The sequence below is a fragment of the Nyctibius grandis genome, chromosome 5 (genome assembly GCF_013368605.1).
Source record: "Nyctibius grandis isolate bNycGra1 chromosome 5, bNycGra1.pri, whole genome shotgun sequence".
NCBI classification, from domain to species: Eukaryota; Metazoa; Chordata; class Aves; order Nyctibiiformes; family Nyctibiidae; genus Nyctibius; species Nyctibius grandis.
This window is the reverse complement of record NC_090662.1, coordinates 73320187-73337801: the sequence shown is the minus strand read 5'-3', so window position 1 is coordinate 73337801 and position 17615 is coordinate 73320187. Positions and strand designations below refer to the sequence as shown.

At 49.6% G+C, this 17615-nt stretch overlaps 1 protein-coding gene across 1 annotated transcript; it reads left to right on the top strand.

Moving 5' to 3' along the window:
• Positions 1–597: 597 nt before the first annotated feature.
• HDHD5 (haloacid dehalogenase like hydrolase domain containing 5) lies at positions 598–9988 on the top strand. Its single transcript, XM_068401871.1, has 8 exons — positions 598–693; positions 850–1050; positions 1330–1442; positions 2619–2712; positions 3196–3229; positions 3635–3809; positions 4127–4315; positions 4900–9988. Exons 1-8 carry the CDS (start codon positions 598–600, stop codon positions 5267–5269), a joined length of 1272 nt encoding a protein of 423 aa, XP_068257972.1. The 3' UTR covers positions 5270–9988.
• The last annotated feature ends 7627 nt before the right edge of the window (positions 9989–17615 follow it).

Genomic DNA, 17615 nt, shown 5'->3' with positions numbered 1-17615 from the left:
CAGCCCAGGAGCAGCTTCACTCACGAAACCGAGAGTCTCATGTTCTTTGATTTTGTGAATGCGTTAGATAAACCCGGCGCAGTTGCTTTGGAGGGGTCTAATCCCTTCTCTCCCTCCTGCCCAAATCTCTCCTCGTCAGCGATTTTGCACGCCCTTCCCATCGCAGGGCTGCTCGTACCCATTTCCCCGGCGCAATCCCTTTTCCTCTACCGCGTCGAGCCCCGCCAGCCCCCGTGCCGTTTCCGACACCTGCTTCTGCAACCCACTCGCCATCTCCAGTTCCTCTCCCAGCTCTCCCCAAACCTGTACCCCTTCGCTCCGAAGCAGACGGGACACTGCACCCCCGCAGCCAGCAGCACCCTTCCCCGGGACCACGATGGCGGCGGCTTGGCATGATCGGTCCCCCCCAGCTCCCGCCAGCCGCCTGCAGCTCCTGCCCGACCCGCTCGGGGTGAAGGCGGGCAGCCCTCTGCTGCGCTCCGCCCGCCCCGGTCCCGCCCCGCCGGGCTCCGCGCCTCGCTGGGAGCTGTAGTCCGGGAACTACGAGAACCGGCGTGCCCCACCGCCGCCTGCCGAGCCGGGCGGGAGCGGCGCGGCATGGCGCTGCGCGGCTGCCTGCGGGCCGGGCGGGGGCTGCTGCGCGCCGCGGGGCCGCGGGGGCTGCCCGCTCGCGGGGGCTGCGCCGGGGGCCGGGTGAGCGGCGGCGCCGGGGGCGAGGGGCCGGGCCCGCCGCCCGCGTCCTTGCCGTGGGCTGGGAAGGGCGCCGCGGGCCGCGGCCGGGTGCGGGCGGGGGGGGGAGAGGGGAGGGCTCCCGGCGGCGGGTGACCGTCCCCTCCGCTCGCCTTGCAGCCACCGGCCTTCGGGTTCCTCTTCGACGTGGACGGGGTGCTGGTGCGGGGCAGCCAGGCGGTGCCCGCCGCCCGCCGGGCCTTCCAGAGGCTGGCGGACAGCAGCGGGCGGCTCCGCGTGCCCGTCGTCTTTCTGACCAACGCCGGCAACTGCCTGCGGTCGGCCAAGGCCCAAGAGCTCTCCCAGGCGCTGGGGCTGCAGGTAACGGCGGCAGGGCCGCGCCCCGGCGGGTTCCGCACGGCCGGACGCCGCTCCCCATTCAGGCGTCCCGGCTTTGAAGGGGGGCACCGGGAGGAGGAGGAGGGAGCCCACCCGGCGCGGCTTCTGAGGGGTGGCAGCACCACCGAGTGACGGGTCCTGCCTGGGCCTGAGGGGACGGAGGGAGGCAGGTGGCAGCAGGGGGAAGGGGTGTGACCCGCGCGCAGGGAGAAGGGGGGCAAACTTCCCTGCGGATCCCCCCGCAGCTTCTCCCTCCCGCAGGTGTCTCCGGAGCAGGTGATCCTCTCCCACAGCCCCCTGCGCCTCTTCAGCCAGTTCCACCACAAGTGCATGCTGGTGGCCGGGCAGGGGCCCGTGGAGGAGAACGCCCAGAAGTATCCTTTGCCGCACACGCCTCGTGGTGCTCTGCGCACCCCGCTACTGCTTCCCGGCTCAACGCTGCTGCTCCTGCCCTGCCCATACCCCTGGCACTCGTTCAGTCAGCTTGTAGAAGCTCAAGGTCTCATCCTGTGGGGAGGCACCCTCGCAGAGAGGCTCAAACGCAGGCACTTACTATTGATCTCCATCTTGGCCACCTCCTGGCTGTCTTTAGTCTGTGTTTGGCTTTTCACACCGATTACCTCTCCTGTGAGCTGCATTGCGGTTCCTGCTGGTTGGATGTCACCATCGGCTCCATCGGCTTTGGGCCTCTCTCGCTTTTGAGATAAGATTGTGCTCCTTCCCATTCTTTCTAATGCAAAGTGCATCAGAGACCACTCCCAACTCTCCCACAGCTAAGGTTTTCCCCAGGAATCTGACAGCAATTGAAGGAATTCAAATATCATTAGAACCAGAGCATCCCAATACAGGGACATGGTCTAAATGACAATCCCACATGCCTATTGCCTGGCTGAGGCGAGGGCACAGCAGGTCAGACATACCCCATGTCTGCAAGGTAAGAACTGCCCACGGGGTTTGCGACATCTCAGCCTGTACACACACACAGTCACGCCTTGTACTTAACATTTGACTTGATTTGGTACAAAACCTTGCCTGTCTCTCTTTCCCCAAGGCCAGCAGAGTGAGCTAAGGGCAAGGTGTTCTGAAAGCAAATGCAACTCATTCTTCACTTGCATTGTTTCATCAGCACAGAACATTTGTTTTCACTAGCTAAGATGACCAGAGCTTCATTGATTCTGCTTCTAGCCAAGAAGCCTGACCAGCCCCCTGCACTGCACCAGTATGAGAACCCTGGCCTTAAAGGTCTCCCAAAGCACATCCATTCTATCTTGGAGCGACCTCTGCTCTTTGCCTAATTCCAAGGATTGCTGATCACAAACTAAATCACCCCAGGCTGGGCTTTTTTTGTAACCTTTAGGGCCACCTTTAGGTTGAAGCACAGCACACACTTTGACTGAAAGCCACGAGGTTATGCATTACCAGGTCAAATAACTGCTTTGCTACTAGGACTTATCTTCCTTAATCCTGTAGATGCTTTTGCAAGTAACTTAAAAAAACCAATTACTTAAAAAAAAACAGTCTCCACAGCTTTCCTTGATGTTCTGAAATAGCCTGGGCTTCAAGCATGTGGTCTCCATGGAGGCACTGAGGAAGGCATATCCCCTGTTAGACATGGTGGATCAGAGCCGGAGGCCAAAGGAGCTGGTAATTTCCTCATGCATCAGTAGAACGAGTGGCCTGGTGTGGTGGTGCTTACAGCATATAGCATGGGGTGGAGAAGCTGCAGAGGCACAGAGCAGCTGTCTGCTAGTGACCTTCTTTAGCGAGAGCCTGGGCCTCACACGGAGCAGCCAGCATCTCTGTGCTCTCCAGTGTTGGCTGCTGCTGAAAGGGCAGTGACTTTCCCCTCTCTTTTCTCATGCCATGCCTGTCTTTCATCACTATTCCTTGCAGTGAGCGGTAAGATGGTTTGGTTGACATCTCTAGCTCTGAGACAGGAATGCAAGTTCTGTGAAATCCAATCTGGGATGGGGGGGTTGGGGAAGTCTGTCTTCAGGATTCTAGGTGGCCTTGTCTTGCCTCTTTATGGGACTGCCTTGGCAGTTTCAAACAAAGCATTTTTAGTTTTGTTTTGAAGATGGCATTAGGTTTTGCATTACTAACCTGCCCTTCGTTTTTTTCTGGCAGCCTCCTCCAACCACCGGCTTCCCCACTATAGAAGGTAAGCAATAGCCTTTGTTTACATATGAACAGCAAGCAGAAATAAGAGTCAGGCAAGCCAGCTGGGATGGGAGCTAGTGATGTGTTGTTGGCTCATGGGTATCCACAGGCAGCTTATTCAGAGGACGCAGATGGGAGGCAGCCTCACTGCCCTCACACTGCGTGAAGCACAAGCTGATAAGAGCAAAGGCAACTTTTCTCTGTGCCATGCTCCAACATCTGTAAGCAGCGGTGCATGTGGTACAGTGACAGGCAGACTGGAGCCCTGGCACAAGCTGTGTTCGGATGGTAGCTGTATAAGCCATGGCATTGCAGCAGAAGGGTGCTTTTGCAAGTGGGTGGCTTTTGGTGGTGAGTCCTGTACTTGGACGCTGTGAGTTTCCAAGCATCTCTTGAAATCTTCCAGGGGTGATTCTGTTTGGTGAGCCAGTGAGGTGGGAGACAAGCCTGCAACTTATTATTGATGTACTCTTGAGCAATGGGAACCCTGGGGCAGAGCTACAAGATATACCATACCCCCATCTGCCTGTCCTCGCCTGCAACATGGATCTCCTGTGGATGGCTGAAGCCAAGATGCCCAGGTGAAAAGCATGTGCGGTATTTGTTTTAGCCTATTTCGTACATCTCTTCTGCAGATGATCTTTTCTTACATACTACATTTTTTAGTGTTAGAGTCTGCCTGTATGGCTTAATTAGCAGCAGAGACATGAAAACTGCAGGAGAAACAAAGACTAAAACTTTCAAGAAGCAAAAGCCAGACCACTGCCTGTGGAGGTGTGTGTGGGCAGATACTGTGTCCAAACTAGGCAGTACCCTGGCTACAGCAGATGGTCCTTCTCACTGAGGGGTGTTTGGTACTTAAGTACTGGAGATACTGATGACCTCCTTTCTGGAGCAGGTTTGGCCATGGCACTTTCCTTCTCTGCTTGGAGACCATCTACAAGAAAGTGACAGGCCGGGAGCTGAAGTACGAGGCCCTGATTGGCAAACCCAGCACAGTCACCTACCGCTATGCTGAGTACTTGATAAAACAGCAGGCAGAGGAACAGGGCTGGAAGTCTCCCATCCGGCGCCTCTATGCAGTTGGGTAAGAGACTTTTTCCTGCTGGTTTCCTTAGGGACTTGCATACTGACTTCTCTTAAGTGGTTTTTTTTAATGGAGGTTTCTAAAATGAATACTGAAATCCCCATGGCGTCTCTGGAGCCTCACATCCTAGAACAGAGGCTTGCTAGCTTTTTGCACCCTATGCTTTTAATAATTTGAAGGGCACTGTCAGCCTAGCAAAGCTGTTACTGTAGGATGCAGAGTACCTGTAGCATGACTGGCCTAAAGAAAAAGTTAAGAGACCCAGATGTAGTACCATTAGCCCAGTTAGGCCAAATGCTTTGGGATCATAGGGAATACATTACAGTAATGGCTGAAACTGCTATGGGTGCTTTGGATGTGACTTTTCCCCTTTGAAAGATGTGTGTGAAGCATGTGGCCTTTGCCAGCTGAACAGAACACATCAGTAAGTGGACTCACTGGCCCAGTCTGTGTGGTTCTCTTGATGTTAGCAAATACCTGTGCCCCTTCCTCCCTCAGTGCTGCCCTAATCCCAGTCTGCCAGAGCCAGAAATTGATGCATGGGCTAGTTTCTCATTTCTGTTTCACACTGTGACCTTATCCAGGGATAACCCTATGTCCGATATCTATGGGGCAAACCTCTACAACAACTACCTCAAGTCAGCTCACCAGAACCAGGTCGAGGCTGGGGTGAAGAGGAGCCCGCAGGCAGCCAGTCCCCAAACTGAGGATCACCTCGAGCTGAGGAAGGACTGCAACGATTCAGTGGAGAGTTGCAAGTCAATTCTGGTCTGCACTGGTGTCTACCGCCACAATGCAGATGTTCTCAGAAACACAGAGGAGTGCACAACAGAGACGGTGTTCCATGGCCATCGGGACTTCTGCTTTGACCCCAGCCTGGTGGAGGCATCTTACATAGTGCAGGATGTGAATGATGCTGTGGATCTTGCTTTCAAGAAGGAGAACTGGAGCTAGGGTTAAGACAGGTGTGCTTAAAGATCTACCATCAGGGATTTTATGTACTGGAAAGGGAAGAGGGGAAGAACGGGGAGAGACATGGGGTGATCTTCTAATCTAGCCAACGTGACAGAAAACTCCCTATCTCAGCACTAAAAGCCCCTTGCTTTTATTGATACTCATCTGCAATCCTGACAACTGCCAGCAGGCTTTCAACTGTGAACATACATTGCTGCCATCTGCTATCAATAACTGAGCCATAATGGAAACAGGGTATAAGGAGAAGGCTTGTCCCAGCAATCCCAGTTTTGTTCAGCCAGAGTTCTTTCTTTTCCACCCTTTGTGTGTGAAGATCACGCAAGCCCACCCTCGTCCTTGTGATGTGTTTGAGGATGAAGCTCTTCCCTGTGTAAGGAGTCACGATCAGCCAACGTACCATTCGTCCAGTCTGTGATGTGAGTGCACCAGAAGCTGTGTTGTGGTGACACTCTGCAAGGGAAAGCTTTAAGTCTTAACATTCTCCTTATGAGGAATAAGTGCCTATAGACTTTAGCAAATTCTATTTGCTTGGGGATTTGCCACTGCATCACTGTCAGTCTGAAACAAAGTACCATTTTGCAGTCATCCAGCAGCTATGGAGAGGCAAGGCCCCTCAAAGGAAGCTGCAGTAGCCAGGGCAACTTGCTGCAGGGCTGAGGGGAAAGTTATATTATTCCCTCCCCCACTATTTAGCATTCTGTGAACACTTCTGCCTTTTCACATCCCGCTAGGGAGCCAGCAGACTGCTCTCAATAGCAGAGGAAACCACCACAGAGTCTGGATTTCCAGAGGTGTCTGTCCAGAACTCAGTGTTGCAGCAAGAGGCTGTTTTGGCATGCAGCCTGATCCCAAATGTTGCAAGGGACATCCACCTGCTCCAGCTGGCACAACTTCCAAAGAGGGGCCCCTCTTTGGAAAAAGGGCCAACCAGAAAGAGTCACAGCCCACCTGTGCTTCTTCCTTGCATGCAAGGATTGAAAGAGAAGATCATCAAGCCAGGATGGTACCCGAGTCCTAAATCCCCAATCCTCATCTTTAAGAGCACAAATGTATTTGTCCTTCACTTCCTTTTTTCCCCTCTTCCCTTGTATGGTTTGCAACTCAGGGATACCCCCTGTGGTCTGATCCCTGTTCCCTCCTCTTCCTTTAGCGTGCAGGTAGAGTCCCCCTAACATGAATTAGCAGGTGGGACTTGCCTGCCCAGGAAAATTTCCATATGCCTAATGACATGCACCTTCCATTGCCTCTGTTTTCCTAGCTTGGGCTATCCAGAGGAAGATCAAGCCCTGTGTCTCCTTAGACGGTCCAAAGGAGTAAGCAAGCATTGCTCAACAAACTCCATGTGAAAGATTGGCGTAGCAAGGAGTGTCTTAATTCCAGAGGAGCACTGTGATTTTAGAAGCATAAATCAGCCTGCATACGTGACGGAAAGCCTTTGGAGCCAGCACAACTGAGTTGGTGTTCCTAGTTATGCTCTGCTCACACCTCACTGAGGGATCAGAAATAGGTCTGCTCTGCCTCCTCTTTCTTCCTTCCTGCTTTCCCAGGCAGCTCTATACACAGGGTACAAACAAGATGTTATGTGCAGAAGTTTGGGTAGTTCTTAACTAAAATCTCAGCATCCATGTGCACTGACATTCTGCTTCAGCAGCTCTCCATCTTCTTGATACTGATGTATCTTCCTAGGAAGGCTGCACTGCAGAGCAGGCTCTTTTCTTATGTTATGCCTGGCTGTGTGTCTGAAGGGGACTGGGTGTTTTGTCAGTGACCTAGGCAAAGAGGTCCTTCTCCATGGCTTCTTTCTCTATACCTTATTTTCTGAATAGGAGCAGAAAAATACCTCTTTGGGTGAATTTCCCTCCTGTGGAATCCATAGTGGGAAGCAGTCTCTTCCTCTGCCTGCTTAGTCTGCATCCGGGGCTAAACAACAGTCAGCTGGTCTGTCACCCAGTGAACCCCCCCCCAGCTGAGAAGGGGAATTGGGAAAAGGAAAGGAGACCCATGGGTTGAAATGGAAACAGATTTAATACAATGATAACAGAAGAACTAATATTAATACTAACGCTAGTATAAAGTATACAGAGTTATACTCAGCCCATGTAGTGGTCGCGAGCTGCACACTCCCAGCAGTGAATGCCAGATGTCGAACGGTGCAAGCACCGCAGCTCCAGCGACAGCGTGATGGTCACAACGAATGGGAGAGCAGGCCAGAGATGGTGACCACTGAGGAGAAGAGGAAGAGCCATCCTCAGCAAAATTTCCAGTTTATAGTGAACGTGACATTTATGGTATGGAATACTGCCGTTGGCCAGCCTGGGTCAGCTGCCCTGGCTTTCGCTCCTCCTAGCTTAAGCACCTGGTTAACTCGAAACAAATTAAAACAAAGTGTCTTATCAACTTTGTTCCCACCATATCAGGTGCTCCAGTCTTCTCAAAAATGCAGCTTTTCTGAACAGAAAATTGATTCTATGATTCTATCTCAGCAAAACCAGGACCCTTAGCACTAGCTGGTGGTGTTCTCCTTTGTCTTATCAGTACAAGATTGCTTGGCTGCTTGCAAAAGCACCTGTAATGCGAGGAACACAATCTTAGATTTGAATCCTTTGCCTTTCACTGGAGAAAAAAAGAAATTACAATTTCATCTACCTGCACGAGACAAGGACTTGTCTCCAGTTCCCAGAAGGATAAGTACAGGGAAGGACTTTGCATATAACATAGGGAAGGTCTTTCAGCTTTCAGAGCATCTCTACAGTCACAATAGTGCTGTGGACCTGGTGTGGAAGGCCCAAAACTGAAGGCCCAAAACCCATTTATTCATAAACTAGCTCCAGTGTCCCTCAGCCTCACTTTTCAGAGGTGACATCCAGTGCAGAAAGAGGAATGCTCCCTTTCCTTGCAATATTTGCCAGCTTGGGTGATAAATTTCATAGGATTAATTTGGAACTGTCTTCTAGGCCATGATTACATAGACCTCAGAGAGCTGGTTGCTGGCAATAACATGTTCAATTTGGTAGGTACTTATCTGCAGAAATACTAAGGTCTGTCCATCTGTATACAGTAACGTTTGGCAGAGCTCTTTCTTGTTACTTGTTAAGATTGTGGTACCAGTTACTCAAAGACAAGGTGCTTGCTGAATGAGTGTTCCCTGAGGAGAGTAGCACTGCTGAATCAGCTGTCCCAAATGGAGCCAGGTGCACTGGCTGCTGCTCTGATGATGGCGGTAGCTTTGTGGAAGGAACGTGCAGAAGAATTCTGAGAAATCACAAGCAGTTTGTAATTTCATATCAGCACGCACGGCACATCTCAGCCAGAAGTGAGGTAGGTAGCAAGAGGAAGGAGGTAGCACCTCCTTCAAGAAAGGAAGAGGTTTGCATTTGCACAGAGAGTGAGCCAGGCGTCTCCATCTTCGGAACAGCAGCAGAGGTGAGCTGACTGATGTGAATCTGCTTCAGATTCCAAGTCTGCTTTTAGGTCCAGATTTGCTTTTTTTACCATGTTAGTGGTGTTCAAACAGTGCTCTGGGAGTCTTAAAAACACGTAGGAGGAACTTCAGTGATAAGGAATTCAAGAAATGCTTCACTTGCAAGTTAAAATTGGACAGAGGGGAAGAGAAGGAATTTAGAAGAACCTTTTACCCTTTCTCCAGCTCTTACCAAGTAAGGTTGCATAAGAGGCTCTGCTTGTTGGTCTGTGCACTAATTAGTCAGATGGGCTGCCCTTGATCCAAGCAACATGGAGACCTTTCCCCTCTTCCCCAGCTCAGCTCCTTAAAACAGTGCACTTTGTCCAAATCACTTCCCAGGAACTGTGTAGGCACAGTGGATGGAGTAGGAAATCTGGGTATCCAGCTACTGTTGGATACTGGGTTGTGGAAGATTTCTTCATCAGAGGAAAGTGCTTGCCAGGTCTTCTCTGTTCCAAGTGTTTTGTGCTAGAGTGCTGTGCAGGCTTCCAGCTTATCTGCAGTTCATTTATGGACATCTGTTATTGCTAGAATTCAGTGAAATCCTTTTTCTTTGGAATTGCAGCTTCCTGGAATTAGCTTCAAGTGTGGCTGGAACAAAACGTTTCCTTTGTCTCATGTATTGCACAGAAGTGGTATTTCTGAAGCCATATTTCTCTCATTTGGAGGAGGCATACTTCTGTGCAGATTATGGGACCAAGCAGGAGAGGGGACTTAACTTGCTGACCTAGTACCTTAATATTTATATGGTGCACATGGTGAAGACCTGATCCTAACAACTCCATCTTCCGCAGATGGATGGGTTTTAGTCAAGCCTAAAGGGATTATGCAGTGAGGTAAGGCAACTGAGAATAGCAAGGAACCAGAGGAGGGATAGGCCTTGTTTTGGATCTGAAGCAGAGAGCTTTTATGTCATGGAATAACATGGTGGCCAGAGAGGTCAGTTCCTTTATTCCACAGGACACATGCAACTACTAGCCTGGTGTTCAGGGAGTCATATAACACTACTGTCCCCTTTCTTCCAATCTTAATCCTGGTGTGTCTTTTTCCCCTCCAATAAATGGGTAATATTTCAGATTACGTTGTGTACACTGTAACAGAGTGATTATGTATCATACAGAGAAATACAAGCTGTGATTGTTTTAGATTTCATATTAATTTCAAACCAGTTCCAGAGTTGCTCCTTTGACCTAGCACATATGAAAAATAATAAAAGATGTTTTCTTTGCAAGAAATTCTAAGGTGGTGTGTGTACATTTCATTAGTATTGTCCTGATCTTTTTCCAGTCTTTGCCCTAGGAGATCAACAGGACAAATTCTGTCTTTTGTTCTGTTCATCAAGCCATTCTCAGATTTTCTTGAGAACACCACCTTAAAAGATACCCCTCCAGTGATTCTTTTGATTGGGCTAAACTGTAACTTCCTGTAAGCTCTACATCTGCCGTAGTCAGGTGAGATGAGTGCAACTTTGACCATTCCTACTCTGAAGGGGAGAAAAAAGGGGCACATGACAAGCTATAGTGCCCTGACTCACTGTTTACAGTCAAGACTAGCTTTGGGATGCCACCTGTATATGAGATGCTTTCAGGGTAGGCTTTTAGTTGTGACCTGATCTAAGCAGTTTTTTGTAATGATTACTTCTACTGAGCGGGCAAGCCACAAGCAGATGCCACCAACTTAATCTGCCATTGCAGATAAAGAAAAAGCCTAAGGGCACATGGAAAGCCATTCTTACCATTAGAAGCTTACTCAGCATTGTGTTAAACCCTTTGTGATCATAAAAGAAACCCAACTTGTTTGACAAGAGCCATGCTCTGGTACCATCTGAGAAAGGTGAGTGGAGTTAGGGAGACATACACTATTGCAAACTTTCAGATTAGAGCCAAAAGCTTTCACTGATTTCAGCAGGTGGAAAATTAAAGATCCCAGTAGATGAAAACCATCAGCTTTAATGATCTATAAACAGCCAATTCAGTTGCATTGTTCCTATAAGATATTCCACCAGAAGGTTTTCCATCTACAAAGTTCACAGCTCACAGGAGGCACATTAGACAGCCAAACAAGCATGATTCAGAGTCCTGAGAACTTCTTGATGTTGAAACGAAGAAGTGATAAAGCAGTAAAAGCTGTTTTGGAGGAACAGGACAAGGATTCCCATTCTCAGCAGAGAAAGGAATTGAGTTGTACTCTACAGCCTGAAGAAATGACCTACGGCCCCGACCTCTAGTAAATAGTAATAAAAAGCAGTAACCAGCCCCTCCTTTTATCCAGTACTCAGGTAGTTGGAGCACTCACCCAAGATAGGGCAGATCAAGGTTTAGTTAAGCAGAAAGAGATCAAAACCTGAACCTCTCAAATGAATGCTTTTAATCACTATAGTATTGTCAAAGCAAAAAGGCAGCCTAGGGTGAAGGTGTCTCTAGTAGGAGACAGCCTTAGCTGGAAGCTAGAGTCCCATATAAATCCTTAACCAATGTAAGGGAGCAGAATTAAACATCAGCATCTTGAAACACTGAAGAAGGAACAACTTGAACAAGAGGAACTGAGAGCCCTGTTCAGGTTGGGGTTTGCTCACGGGTGGATGTGGTGAGAAATGCCTACCAGAGTAAGCCCTGAGGAGTGCTTAGTCTGTGGATTCTGGTGGGCCTTGAGCACAAGCTAAGCAGTTACCTGCTCACCCTGGTACAGACGTTGGCCCTTCAGGGGCATGCCCAAACCCTTCCTTTACTGAATCTACCTAACCTCAGTTATAAAAGCACAAGTCTTTATGGATTTTTGCAGCCACACAGGCAATTTTATGAAAATTATATGCTTAAAGACCTTTATGGATCTAGTCTGCAACAGTTTAAAACCCCACAGCAGCCAGGCAGCTACATGTTCTCTAGGAACCAAACTGTTCCATCAAGAAATACTTTTCTCTGCTTCACTGTAATAAATCTGCTTTTCCCTTTCAGTCAGTTCAACTCCTAAGATCTTTCTCCTCAAGGTCAGTTCCATTACACATTGTGTGCTAAGACTGAGTAAGTACAAAACACTAAGAGCAACCCCCAAATCCTCTTCAGTCTCCAAACCTCTACCCCACTACAAGCATGAAAAAAATCTCTTTTCATTTTATGCTGGTGTTGAAAGTTCTTTGAACTGAAATGTAATTGCAAGCAATAGATTGTTACACTTTTATACCCTTTTGAAGAGATATCTGTATTCCCCAAACTGTACTATTGGATTAGCAATTTAGTTACAAAGACTCTGTGTTCGGAGACAGACAAACTGAGGTGTTTTTGAATTTTGGTACTGGCCAGGTGAAATGTGTACACTTGCCCTGACCATTTGAATGGATTAGATAAGTGCAGTACAAAGCATGTGTCAGAGAATCCCAGAACCTTCCTTTCCCACACAAAAGGCATTTTAAGTGTAGTTAGAGCAGATTATGCTCAAACTCACTGAGATCAGCTTTGCCTCCTTCCCTCCCACAGCTGCCAGTTTCTGACAGCTTACTGCAGGGGATAATTAGGGATTTAGTTTCTGGTCTTTCTTTCAGGCATATATTTGCCTCTTTTTTATTTTTTTTTTCTTCCCCCAAGAAATGGAGTCATTATTTTGTTTCCTCTTGAGTTCTGCCCTCGAGAAAGTTTTTGTCTTTCCCCCAGCAGGGGTGTTTTTGAGGGCACACTACTTGCTTCCACTAGTAGTAGAAACTAGAAATGGCAGCATTTTAGATATTCAGTATGACTATTTCAGAAAACTCTGCTGTCTGCTGCTTGCCTTTAAATAAATGTATACACACACATATCTATGCGTACACATAAATACATAAAGAAGCCAGAAACATAGCTTTGGAGCTGCTGAAGAGTATAAGCTATTTATAGTTTAACCTTTTAATGTTTTAACAGTAATGGTTAAGCACTAACACAAGGACTGCACATTGCATTAAGTAACTGGATCACATGGGAAGCATCAGCTTGTCATCTCTCATCCTACAGTGTGCTACAAAAAGCTCTTCAGTGCTTTCTCAAGTAGAAGACATTTCTCCCCTCACTCCCATTTTAAGGTACAGACACAATTTCTGCTTCCTTCCCCACAAATAAGCTCTTTTCTTATTCTCACCTGTTTGTTTGGGTTGTGTTTGCCCTGCTGGAGCCCATGCTCAGCCCAAGGAAGCCCTTGAGCTCCCACCCTCCTTCCCAGCGCTCCCCCATCCGTGCTCGTTGCTCCTCATGCCCTATAGCCCCAGCCCCCTGTTCCCACCTGCCTACCTTGGACACAGGGACCTCCCCAGCCCCAGCAGGGATCCTTTGGTCTCTGGAGAACCGTTTCCATAAGGCTCCTCTTGCCCTGCTCACGCAGCCTCTGCCAGGCAGGACTGTGCTCCCCAAGGTACAAGAGGTGCAAGCTCCTTCACTAAGCATGCACTAGCCCAGGCAGGCCCACTTAGCACTCAGCTCCCCCCAGGTGCCTCACTTTCCCTGTTCCCCTGGGCTGAGCTCACCACATCACCTGGCTGGTGTGTCAGAGCCCATTTCCCCACGTGGGCAGGCCAGCTGCGGGTGACAGCCCATCCCTCCTGAAGCCCAGGGACCCCCATCCAATTGTACTTACTCCAGCAGGTGGGACAGATGCCAGTCCAGCAAGAAACACACCCAAACCTTTGTAAAATGAGGTTTCTTTGTGAAACGAGCCTCTGGACTGGAAGCAGAGGAGATGCGAGCACCTCTGGGCAGACTGCCAGGGCAGCTAAGTGAGCATGTCCAGCCTACGGCACCCAGGGAGTACTTTGCCCAGGAAAACTGGAGCACGAGAGCCAACAAGGCAAAGCCATCACCGTCTGCTGCCCAGGTAGGGCAGGAGCAACCCTTTCTGCGTGCAGGCTGTTGCCCTGAGCAGCCCAGGTGGATGATTGGTTTTCACTCCACATCCTCTTGTAGAAGTGGAAAACTTTTCTTGCAGTGGAATAGGTGAATGTGGTAGGAGGAAGACCGATTTAGCTAATCCTCAGGACTGACCACACATTAATCATGCCAGTGACACAAGCATCGGCTTACCTTGAGAAGGGTCAGGTGAATGTACCCACCTTAGATAAAGGCCAGAATCCAGCATGTAAGAATGTGGTTTTACCCTTTACCCCACATACTTACACTGCCATCCAACCCAGCCTTTCTGTGGAAACCAAATCAGGAGACACAGCCGGTGTCATTCACAAACCCTCGCTGCCACCCTGAGCCATCTGAACTGGGCAATTCCTGACACCAGCCAAAGAGAAGTAACACTGGGCTCTGCTTGAACCTGAAAGAGCAACGCGGACAGCAAACATCCTCCTTGGTCATGGCCTCAAGCCTCATGCTCCACATATAATGGACACCATCCAACAGAGCCCTAAGCAAGGTGTTTGTGGAGGTTGTACAAAAACAGTAGTCAAAGCAATTGTTTGGCCATGTTTTTTTTTTCTGTGCCAGGCAAGTCTGTCAAAGAGAGAAAGCCTTGCCAATGAAACATGCAGCACTCCGTGGCAGAGCCCAGCTGCAGCACTTTAATCTCTGACAAAGTCCAAACACCTTGAGAGGCTGGAGAGCAAAGCAAACATGAGGGGAGTGTATCTGACAAGGAAAGGAGAGGCGGCTCACTCCTTGCTGTCTCGTTGCATCTTGAATGACCTCAGACTGAGCTGCTTGGCTAAGAGTGGTGCTGTACTGCTGCTGTCACGCAAAGCTCGCTGTTTTCCCATGCTGGGTGGCTGTGGGCCAGCACCACACCCCAGCAATGCAGAGGGAAGAGTGTCCCCTGCGTCACCGTGGAGGCAGCAACGTGGCAACACCTCCAAGGCATTGAAATGGGATGTGGATCATGGGGAGCAGCCCCTGGGGAAGGGCAGCCCCATGGCTCCATGTGGCAAAGGGGATGCTGGAGCTGTGACAACTGAGACAAGGGTCTCAGCAAGAGTCACACGATCTCCCCCGAACTAAATGCGGTCACCACTGTACAGGGCCGGCTGGAGCCTGCTGTGAGAGGTCCTCAGCCTCAGGCTGTCATGCAGTCACCTGCTGGAAAATAAATGGCAACAGCCCTCTTTGAGCTCACCTGATCTTAAACTTGTGAATGCCAGTGATGCTTGTCACTGTTACAAGGCTAGCGATGCTGCCTGCTGCATCCCAACCCCTCCGCGAGCACCTGCGTAGGTGCCCTGCCTGTTTTGCCCTGGCGTGAAGCCTCATGTCCTCCATCCTGGCACCAGGCTAGGCTACACCATCCCATTCGCTGCCCTCCAGGCTGGACTGTTCTTTTGAAACATTTGTGTTTCTTATGCTATGCTATAATTATTGACCTTGAAATGAAGGGTTTTTTATTTGCTAATTGAAATGTGGAATTAGGGAGAAAGGGCTCTTAAACAGCAAGAGAGCACATGCCTGTTCAGGCTCATCTGATGCTGCATGCCATGACAAGGTGAGTTAGAGGAATGTAATGGACAAAAACAGCGCTGATGCAAGGTTGAATCTTGGCAAGTGTATCCTAACATTGGAAACACAATGTGAATGTAACAGAAAATAGGGGTTCCCCCCTCCTAACTGTGCCCCAGCCATGCAGGTAATGGCAGTAGAGATGCAGCAGGCAGGATAGCAACCAGAGTAGGAGATCATGGGGATACCTGTGGGTTGTCACCCCAGTTTAGAGGTTGTACCATTTCAGTACTGTGCTGCCCAAATAACTACATTAAAGCCTGCCTAGCCTCTAGTTATCTTATTTTTCCTCCATCTGTTTTGACCATGCTTTTAGAAAACAAATTTATCTGTGCTCCCTCACTCCAGTCTCCATTGACAGCAATGCTTTTGCTGTCATTCTTCTTCCCCTGCTTTTCCTCTTATTTATTGCTATATGTCTAAAGAAATCTTTGTGTCAACCCACCCCAAGTCCTCCCCTTCCCTTTCTCAATTAGTTCTTTGTTTCAGGTTTAAGCATGAATTCTCCTGCTACCCCAGACCAATTTCTCCTTGTTGTCAAGAGCAGCCAGTGACATTTACTGGAGTAAGGCTCCTCAGGGAGCCTGCACCAACATGTTTTAGATGGTTGTCATGGCTGTCCTGCATGTCCTTTCACAGTACTATCCATCTGGATTTTGCTCAACCCCATGTGTTGATTAGCAACACACTCAAAAGCCAAGCTATTTTGGATCTTTATCACACAGTATAGTGAATACAGACAGTTGTGGGTGCAGCTTATTCAGTGTGCTTCACATCATTGACAGGCAACACCCAGCTCATCACCAGTGGGCACAGGTAGGAATGAGGGACTGGTAATACTGAGCACTGAGCCACTTTGAAACGTGGTGTGCCAAGTCACAGAATCACAGAATCACAGAATCAACCAGGTTGGAAGAGACCTCAGGGATCATCGAGTCCAACCGCTGCCCTTACACCACCCTGTCAACTAGACCATGGCACTAAGTGCCATGTCCAGTCTTTTCTTAAACACATCCAGAGATGGTGACTCCACCACCTCCCTGGGCAGCCCATTCCAATGGCTAATAACCCTTTCTGTAAAGAAATTCTTCCTAATGTCCAACCTGAACCTCCCCTGGCGAAGCTTTAGGCTGTGTCCTCTTGTCCTATTGCTAGTTGCCCGGGAGAAGAGGCCAACTCCCACTTCACTAGAACCTCCCTTCAGGTAGTTGTAGACTGCAATAAGGTCACCTCTGAGCCTCCTCTTCTCCAGGCTAAACAACCCCAGCTCCCTCAGCCGTTCCTCATAGGTCATACCTTCCAGACCCTTCACCAGCTTGGTCGCCCTCCTCTGGACTCGCTCCAACACCTCAACATCTTTCTTGAAGTGCGGGGCCCAGAACTGAACACAGTACTCAAGATGCGGCCTCACCAGTGCCGAGTACAGAGGGACGATCACTTCCCTAGACCAGCTGGCTACACTATTCCTAATAGAGGCCAGGGTGCCATTGGCTGTCAATCAGCACCCTCAAGTCTCTTTCCACCGGGCCGCTTTCTAACCACTCTTCCCCCAGCCTGTAGAGCTGCACGGGGTTGTTGTGGCCGAAGTGTAAGACCTGGCACTTGTTCTTGTTGAACCTCATGCCGTTGGTCTCGGCCCATCTATCTAACCTGTCCAAATCCCTCTGTAGGGCCTTCCTACCCTCCAGCAGATCGACACTCCCACCCAGCTTGGTGTCATCTGCAAATCTGCTGAGGGTGCACTCAATCCCTACGTCTAGATCATCTATAAAGATATTGAACAGCACCGGCCCCAGAACTGAGCCCTGGGGAACACCGCTAGTGACCGGCCGCCAGTTGGACTTTGCCCCATTCACCACCACTCTCTGGGCTCGGCCATCCAGCCAGTTTTTAACCCATTTAAGAGTCCACCCATCCAAGCCCCGGGCAGCCAGTTTGTCTAGGAGGATGCTGTGGGAGACAGTGTCGAATGCCTTACTGAAGTCTAGATAGACTACAGCCACAGCCCTGCCCTCATCTGCTAAGCGGGTCACTTGGTCATAGAAGGAGACCAGGTTGGTCGAGCAGGACCTGCCTTTCATGAATCCATGTTGGCTGGCCCCGATGCCCCCATTGTCCTGCATGTGCCGTGTAATGGCACTCAGGATGATCTGTTCCATCACCTTGCCTGGCACCGAGGTCAGGCTGACAGGCCTATAGTTCCCTGGATCGTCCTTCCGACCCTTCTTGTAGATGGGCGTTACGTTTGCTAATTTCCAGTCAGCTGGAACTTCTCCAGTTAACCAGGACTGCCGGTAGATAATAGAGAGTGGTTTGGCAAGTTCATTTGCCAGTTCTTTCATTACTCTGGGGTGAATCCCATCTGGGCCCATAGCCTTGTGGGTGTCCAACTGGCACAGCAGGTCACTAACCG

What these genes read in the sequence shown, in the direction of transcription:
- HDHD5 (XM_068401871.1), top strand. Translation starts at nt 598, where the DNA reads ATGGCGCTGCGCGGCTGCCTGCGGGCCGGGCGGGGGCTGCTGCGCGCC. An exon ending in CCCAGGCGCTGGGGCTGCAG is followed by an intron (nt 1,051 to 1,329) that starts GTAACGGCGGCA and finishes TCCCTCCCGCAG; the next exon opens with GTGTCTCCGGAGCAGGTGAT. An exon ending in CGGCTTCCCCACTATAGAAG is followed by an intron (nt 3,230 to 3,634) that starts GTAAGCAATAGC and finishes GAAATCTTCCAG; the next exon opens with GGGTGATTCTGTTTGGTGAG.